The sequence below is a fragment of the Vollenhovia emeryi genome, unplaced genomic scaffold, assembly GCF_000949405.1.
Source record: "Vollenhovia emeryi isolate VEMERY1.0 unplaced genomic scaffold, V.emery_V1.0 DF939253.1, whole genome shotgun sequence".
NCBI lineage: Eukaryota > Metazoa > Arthropoda > Insecta > Hymenoptera > Formicidae > Vollenhovia > Vollenhovia emeryi.
In genome coordinates this window covers 77084-86047 of record NW_011967113.1, presented here as the reverse complement: position 1 = coordinate 86047, position 8964 = coordinate 77084, and the positions used below count along the sequence as shown (strand labels likewise).

General features: G+C 40.9%; 1 protein-coding gene across 5 annotated transcripts in view; it reads right to left on the bottom strand.

Moving 5' to 3' along the window:
- LOC105559817 overlaps window positions 1-8937 on the bottom strand; it is a 16509-nt gene extending 7572 nt beyond the window's left edge. For 2 of the 5 annotated variants that reach the window (XR_001008777.1, XR_001008776.1), the window contains exons 1-3: window positions 8480-8920; window positions 7839-7898; window positions 6320-6360 (exon numbers count right to left, since the gene is read on the bottom strand). Coding sequence is in view for 3 of the 5 variants with exons in the window: in XM_012008420.1 (XP_011863810.1) it covers window positions 6708-7664 (957 nt within the window). In the remaining 2 variants the exon portion in view is untranslated. The other 3 variants (XM_012008420.1, XM_012008418.1, XM_012008417.1) reach the window with 3 other exon arrangements.
- Window positions 8938-8964: the final 27 nt, after the last annotated feature.

Sequence of the window (8964 nt, the reverse complement as noted above, 5' to 3'; positions counted from 1 at the left end):
CTCCTTGGGCTGTTACACTGTGTCGTCTGTGTAACTTGCTGGCAGTGTTGTGCATAGATGATTTTAAAATTAGCTAGATAAAGATAAGATAAAAATATATAAATTTATCTTAGATAAGATAAAGATGACTTCGTTTTGAATATATCTAGATAAAAGTTAAAATTATATGATTCATCTAGATAATTTTCAGATAATATTTTTAAGACTTCATGTAAACACAGTAGAAAAAGTTATAAAAAAATTATAGAAAAATTTAAATTATAAAGGAGGATATAGAATATATTCAGGTTAAGTTATAATATATGACACACACACACAAATGCATGGTCTACAACGCCATCCATATTTAAATAGTGTAACTGTTAAGTATTTTTATGTGGCCCTAAACCAAATTATCTGTACGTTATCTTAGATAATTTAGTAAAAATAACACTTTCTTTCATCTAAGATGCAGATATAGATAATACTTATTTTTATTATCTATATAAAGATAAGATAACGCTAAAATTTTATCTAGATAATCATCTATATAATTTTATTTAGATAACAGCAAACACTGCTTGCTGGAAAACGCCCTGTATCAGTGTGACAGTGTGACAAGATTTTATAGCAAAACCATGGCGGAATACCACGTGATCGAAACCGAAAAGATCAAAGACACCGACAGAGAGTGGGCATACTAGTTATACTATGCTTATACTTGGCGCGAGACACTACCGTGTCTCGTGATTATGGGATCCAGCGTATGTATCATCGATGTTACTTGAACAATTGGGTCGCGCGACATCGCACGCGGTGTTCTCTCTTTTGCTTCTCTCGCTTTTTTCCTCCTCTATACTCCCTTTTATCTGATATAAATTTATACAGAGAATCTGCTCTCGTATATCCCGAGGAGACTTCACCGCCAAATGGACGCGCGTCCACGCATACATGATGGATTCTGCCTTGCGGAGACAAAGGTTGTCCAAGCACACCTAGTGTTTGGCGCACCGAATGTCTAGTGCAAATTGGCTTGCCACATATAGAGAGAGAGGAAGGAGACAAAGGGGAGACGCATACAATTATCCTAAAATTTCGTCATTTCCTGGCCCAGTCCCGGTCCACCTCGGATTTTCTAAACGGCAAGACATTAGCAGCTCTCGTGCTGTAATCTATTAATTAATAATTGATAATAATATAATTAATAGCAGATTTAATAACGCTAACAAAGACAAATTGCCATTTCCTGATGCGAGGCACGCGAAAAATTTCACTCTTTACGCTATTTACCCTCTTCGCAAACTTATGACGAATTTTTACGATCACGTAAGAAGATATGAGGAAAAAAGAGGCCACGCACGCGCGTTCGTAACATCTCTATACCGCTCACGTCAGCCTTTCTTTACATCGCGCACACATAAGTACGAACTCCGATGTCAAGTACATTATCACATAAGTATGGTGTATATAGATATATATCGGATAAATTGCAGGAAAAAAAACTGCGTGCTCGCTAACGCGTCATTGGTTAATCATAAGTACAGAGTAATAAACCGCATTTTTATCGCGAACGATATAAACGCATAATGCATAAAACATACGCGGGTCGGATGAAAAAGCTTCCCCGCGACTCGCAGGGAGAAAAATGGGAATTTAAAGCGTAAAAATTGTACAAGAAAGAGGTGGCAAATAGATATAAATGAGCGACAATTGGCGAAACTCGAATATTTAATTTCGGAAAAGACGACGAGTCGGCCACACACGCGTCTACGTTTAGTCCGGCGTTGAAGCGAGAGCATTTTACAAATATTTGATCTGCAATCAGAAGGATCACGAGTCGAATTTCCGGCATAAGCGGCGATGATCGCTTTATTGTCGGCGATCGTCCATATGCAGACACATAAGGGAATTGCATTCTCGTTACGTATGCACGGCGCACGGTCGAGCGTTCGGCCCGAGCGCTGTCATTATCGTCGCGATTATGCATATTCAGATAAGCAATCAACACCATTGAGGCAGCGGGCAAGGGTCGCGCAGTCTGAAACGGGGATTTACTCGAAAGCTGCCGGCGGAACGCGTAGAGAAAGGATCCTGAATGTCGCCTTCCTAAAGCCGGCTACAGAGAACGTCGATAGAGAAAAGTGGTTGAAACGGCGATCCAAAGACAGAATGCTGCGGCGCTGAAAAAAAATACGAAAAAATGACCGGGACGAAAAAAATTACAACGTTTAATATTACGAATGGAAAATTCGTATCTTTCGTTCCCTTCTTTTTGGCGACCCGTGGCGATCGCAACTTCCACCGCATATGAATTCTGATCTTTTCAAAGTCCAACACGCGAATCTTTCGATTCCTGAAAACACGTTCCCGGGAGGCGACGGCGACCATAAGGACGTTTAATAACCGGGCCAACATTATCCTGGAAATTGCTTGGCGGCCGCCTGACGCGAGCCAGCCTCGCAATTTCGTCCTCGGCGAAGAACGAGCTACTAAATCCCGAGGAAAAGTGTCCTCGCCGGCGTATCGCCGTCAGTCAGATCGCATAATCGGCGATTTTTTCCCCGGAACGTAAGTAGTAAAGGGCCGCGAGAAGAGAAGACGAGAAGGCGCGAGTGGTCGTAGAGGAGAATGAAATATACACTGTGTCTCAGGTATTCTCGTTAGTTTGGGGAAAAAAGGAGAATTTTTTAAGTGTGAGGAAAATCGTCCAAATCCTTTGACGGAATATTTGTATAATTTGAACAAGAGACGTGAGAAGAAGTTTGAAAGACCCCGGAAGAGTGCGATGTATTTAAAACAAAAATCTAGAAAAATGTGATTTATTTTAACATCGAAATATACAATCACGTTTGAATTGGTAATTAAAAACAAAAGAAATTGGACGAATTGTGCTCCAAAGATCGCGAACAGACAGGAAAAGAAGTTGTTCCTTATCTACCGTTACGCGAATGTCTTAAAATCGTTCTCACTCCGCGCTTACGGAGACATTTAACGTTAAAAATTGCAAGACTGTGAAGTGGAAATTCGCTGAGAAATCTGCGACTGACGCGGGGAGCGTGCGATAGCTCGGGCACCCGGTATAATGTTTTAATTTCGCGGAAAATCTGACGATGTAATTTCTGGAATAGGGCGACGCCCGGCAATTGTTTCAGCCGGCTTTCACCCCCCTCCCCCCGCATTATTCATGAGTCGACCCCTCCTTTTTTCGCCAACAAGAAGAACGGCGGTCCCCCGCTCCGCTTCCACCGGTCTCTCCTCCTTGTCCGATCCTTTTTCCCTTTCCTTCGGAGATGATCATTTTTGTGGAGCCTTCGGTTCATAGGCAATAGTACATTCGGACATTATTAGCCTTTGCATTAACCCCAAGGGGAATCAATAATCCCATCCCTCTTACAATATAATTTTCAATTCTCGATATAAAACCTGAAAGAGTTCGGAATTATATACAAGAACGAAGCACATTGAAAAAGAATGTGTTTTATACACGCAGAGATATATTTTTAACAATTTCAACTGAATTTAACGGAGGCAATAAAAAAAGTTACGAATCTTTTCGCATTTCAATAATCCTCTTTACTAACGGAGTTGCCATAACACTATTCATTTTGTTTCAAGTACCGAGCTTCGGTATGCAATTTCACTCTATTTGCAGATACTTTCATAATGCCCTGTGAATCGTATCAGTTTCCTCTCTTACAATGGCGTGCGCGCGCATAAACGCACAATACTCCGATAAAAGATATATTAATTTACACATTGTTTGCAAACGATGGCCTTGTACCGCGTGTTTACGCGGTACGTACGCAAATCCAAATTAGTCGCGAACCAATTTTAATTGCGCTAATTGTCATAATTTCCACGGGTTCCCGGATTCGCCACCGCGGACGCCGAGGCAGCCACGCGCGGTTGCCGGAAATCGCTGTAATTCGGGACAGGGAGTGCTCGGAGGAGAGAGAATAGCGTTTTCCATCCTCCCGTAGAATTCCATAATGGTATATATCACCTCTCATAATTCCCTGGGTGACTTTATGGCCCTTTTTCCGCGAGACACAATATAAAGCATAAAAATATATGGGCCGATTCATAAATATATATACTATGGAGAAGAGCGTGTTTATGATAATAAAGCGAAATTTATCTTGCGAAAGTGCCTGAACGTATTCAAACTGTTTCTCTCGCAACGATTTTACGACAGATGTCATATTTAATTGTCTTGCCAATCGTCTTACAACAACGGCTGTATTTCACCGAGCTTGCGGGCTCACCATCCGCCATTATTCCTCCGGTGCGTGCAATTTAATTCTATCGTGTATCGCTAACGTTATATCGCACTTTTTGCGTTTTATTTCTATATACCTCATCAAATCTCGGGGGATCCTAAAGAAGCCGAAGAAGCCGCAAAGGATATCGCCTCGAGCCCTCCTTTCCTCCTTCGCATATTTCCATCGGGCAAAGGCCGGATGAAACTCCCGAGGAGGCCCATTTGCTCTGTGCACCGAGTACTTAAATCTCCGTTGCATCTCACTTGCCGAAGGGTTCTATCGCGTCTCACCCCGATTGGCAAGCTTTTATTATCCCTGCGTTTTCCTCACGTTTCTCCTTCGGTTTGGTGAAAAAATTTCTCACGCTATCCTTTTACAAAAGTTGCTAATTATCCACACTGTTACGTTACGTGGTCGTTAATTTGTTATCGGAGATGAACGTCTCTGATTAGTAACTTTGAATGCAATATCGAGTATCGATACTTGCACCCGGCCTGATAAACGAATAACGCTACCGATGTAGAGATTTAAACATTCCCGAATCAGCAGTTACCGTTGGCGAACGGCGTCTACACGCTAATAGACGTTTACGAGCGATCGATCGGCGCGCAGCTTCCTCAGCAGTTGTGACCTCGCCGAGCCGAGGCACTTCGCAACGCGACAAGTTAAATTAATAAGCCGTACATAGTCGAGAGCTCGGGCTTTATTCAGTCGAACGGCGAGAAGACGTCATAGTGCGACGCGTGGCTATTGCAATTCCCGCCAGGCTCTCTCGTTAGCGGTGCAGTTAGCAGCGTGTAGCTTCGCAAACGAGGCGAACCGCAATCCTAAAGCACCACGATTTCTCCCTTCGAGGAGAGCAGGCGAAAGGGCTGACGCGGAAACAGCTCGCACGTTGCGCGCGCCGAGTCCTTTTGGTCCTCTCGCCGCGAGATAATCAGCCCGGAAGAGCGTTCGTCCTTTCATCGCTCGTGTAAACACACGTTAACGCGCCTTTTCCGCACCGATGCGATTTTCTCTTTCGCCATAAACGGCGTTCAATTTCACGAATTAACAGTAATGAACGACGAGACGAAGAACTTCGTCTCGTAACTCTAATCGAATGATTTTTATTAAACTAAATGTCGTACGTTAAATTCAATGTGATTTCTGGGTTCGTCTAAAAAGCAGGCTGAATACCTGAGTGGACCGAGTGCACGATATGTTTGCAACCGCGCGAGTTATGATACAAATTTCTAACAATTTTTTACAATTAACTTTTGAATAAAAAGACTAACAATTACAATTTAAACAATTATTGTTGCAAACCCTACTTTCGAATTTATTTTAACGTCTGTAAAACCTTGTACAAGAAATGAAAGACATTGAAACTATACGCTCTAAATGAGAATGATTTGAATATATTGACTCGGTAATGAGTAAGATATAAAGATCCGATTTTTGACTTTGCAATTGCATTCCCCCCTGTTAAATTGGGACTTTGGAAGGTCATGATTATCTTATCAACTTTTCCTTGGAAAACATTGATTATACATTTTATTGATATATTTTTATTTTTATTCTATTACAATTCAACTAATGTATATTTCTATACAATATAATATAAAAACGTGGAGAAAATTTGTTTTTAATAAAGATCCCGGAAGATCAAGGATCAGAGAAAATACAACGTAAAATACTTTTTTCCAAAATAAAACGATGATAACTCTCATCAAGAGTAATTTTATTCTCAAATATTAATACGTAATCGTGGAGATCTTAACGATTATTTTAATATCATTTTCCTTAAATTGTAAATAATAAATAATGTAAAAGAACAAACATCTCTCTAAATAACTTTAAAATGCTGTTCTAAGTGAGACAAATTTGCAAATAACCAAATAATAAAATAATCATATAGGTTTGAGTTAAAATTGCTACATTTCTCTATAAATTTCCAATTATTAAATATAAATCGTCAGCAAACATTGTACAAATCATAGTACTCATAAATCTTAATAGATAATTATCATCATTTTCAGATGTTACGCGGTGAATCTTAAAGAAATTAAATGGCCGGTGTGATAAATAAAAATTACCTGCAGTCGTTGCCGTTGAAGGCTTCAAAGACTTGGTAAACCTTAAAAAGAAATATTTACATTCTGCATTAGTTATTGAGCAATATTAATCATATAATTTTGCGTAAAGGTTAAGAAATAAGTAGCAAATGAAAATATTACAGCATTCATAGATCTTGGCGATAAATACAGGGTGCGCCGTTAGAATCCGGACAAAAAGTTTTATGCAAAAAGTTGTTTATTTAAGCCAATATACAAAGACACAAAAAATACTGTTATATCTCATTTAAAGGATCCTTGCTGAGAATTTTCATTCTATATAGCCACCCTGCGCCTCTATCACCTGCTCGATCCTCGCCCTAAAGCGCGAGCATGCTGTCTTCAACTGGTCGCGGTTCATGGCCGCGAACTATGCCTCGATAGCGGCCCGGAGGGAGTTGACGTTGGGGTGCCTGGACTTGTTGGCTTGTCTCTCGACTACGCCCCACACGTAGTAGTCCAGAGGGTTTAGGTCGGGACTGTCAGGAGGCCAAAAGTCCTTCGACCAAAACATGTCAATGTTGTCAGAGAGCCAATTTTGGACTAAATGGCTCGTGTGAGCGGGTACACCGTCTTGCTGAAAGATATACGACCTCCTACAAGCTACAGTCTCCATCCACGGCTTTACCACTGTCCTCAGGACCTCCAAATAAACCTCCTTCGTGATCGTTTCACCCTTCTGGAAGAAGTGCGGCGGCATAACATCGCCCTCACTTGAGACGACGCTCAGGACGTGGATATTGGCCGGAAACTTGGTCTTGCCCACCACAGGGACGTCCTCGGAGTTATGGGCGAGCCAACGGTCAATTCTCCGATTCACTTTGGTATCCATGGTGAAAATTTTCTCATCAGAGAAGAATTTAATGCGGCCAGCAGCTTCGTGTTTTAACGAGCACAGAAGCAAATTGCAACAAGCAAGTCTTTTGAGCTTGGCGGCCTCGGAGAGCATCTGGCGGACCTTGAGGACGTAGGAGGTATATCTGAGATCCTCTTGAACGATCCGACGAACGATCGTTTCACTCACCCTCAAGACGGAGGCCAATTTCCGGAGCGAGATCCCCGGGTCTTCCAAAATCATGTCTTGGACTCTTCGGATGAGCTCTGGAGTCCTTGTTGATTTCTCCCTAACTTGTATTTTCCTCGCCGGAGAGGAAGAGTCCTTCTCGGACTCCTCTGAGACTGTGTATCTCTTTGCAACATCGTATACCGTCGATCTTGGGTATCCGAAGAATTTTATAATTTCGGCCGGCGTTCTCTCGGCGCGAAGACTTTCTATAATCGCCGCTCTTCTATTATACTCCACGCTTTGCTTGACGAGCTCGGCCATTTTGAGGTTATAAAAGTCTTTTAGCACCAACTATAACGCCTACCCCTGAATTCTAATATAACGAGAACTTTAAATTCAATTTTGTCCGGATTCTAACGACGCACTCTGTAGAAACATTTTAATTTGAAACAAAGTCCAAAATATATATAAAGCGACATAGAAAAAAATATATACCTTTGTTTAACTTGAAGATACTGCCTCGAGATACTACCTCCTTCGAAATTTGCAGGCAACCTAAATAATAAAATAACTGTATTATTTAACATTCCTACTTTCTAAAATGTTAGACTAATTTAAGTAATGATCAGTCAGTAAATACTATGTAAATCATGGTGTTCATAGATCTCGATGATTACTCATCATCATTTTCAACGTTTGCGTAATAAAGCAAAGTTCCTCTTCAACCAAACCCAAATATTGCATCAAAAGGGAGAATTTTTAAAAGCCAAGACACACTTATTTCACAGAATACAATTTTTTAATTTAAATTATACGCTTGGTAAGATATACTAATTAATTGTATCCTTTTTAGAAACGTCTTCTCAGTCGAAAAAAAAGAAGTTTCTGCGATTGTGACACACAACATTGGCTGCAACTACTTCAAAATAAAAGTATTAATGACAAATAATTGTTCGGTTTTCTTTTATTTGCTACTGAAGGATTGTTATTTTTTAAATGTTTGGAAAAAATAACGGGTTTATGAATTTTTTTAAATGGGAAACCAACGACACTCTCACTCCTCTACGATCGGTTACTCCGAAAGCATTTAAAAGCAATACTGCAAAATTCTTCCGATTTAATGGATTAGGACTTACATTCTGGAAATTGTTTTGTTTATCCGAGTTACCGCTGCAGTAAATAAACGACACGTTCCCGCACAGATAATAAGTTACACGTACATAACATGCCGTGACAATCTTTTACAAAAAATATTATACTGCGAAGACGTTCGATAATTCAGACTACGTCACGATTGTAAAGTATATATTCTGATGCGGCAGATTATCGAGAAAAAACCCAATGACAAAAACCAAATTATATACCACGTGCACCAGCAGGAAGAAAGCACGACCGCGCAAAGACGTTCACAGGCAACGAGTGTGAACGAGTGGCAGCAAGAAGTGAGAGAATTGGTAGATCTCTCAAAATGGCGGGAAGAAACCCGATTCACGGACGTAGGAAGGAGGCACACTCGTATTAGAGATCCTCAAGGAAGAGATGCGCAACCTTAAACGCGACGGGATTGGTTCTGGCCGACTTTGCAAGAATATGGCGGCTCGCGCGGCTCGCTAGTGCGCGG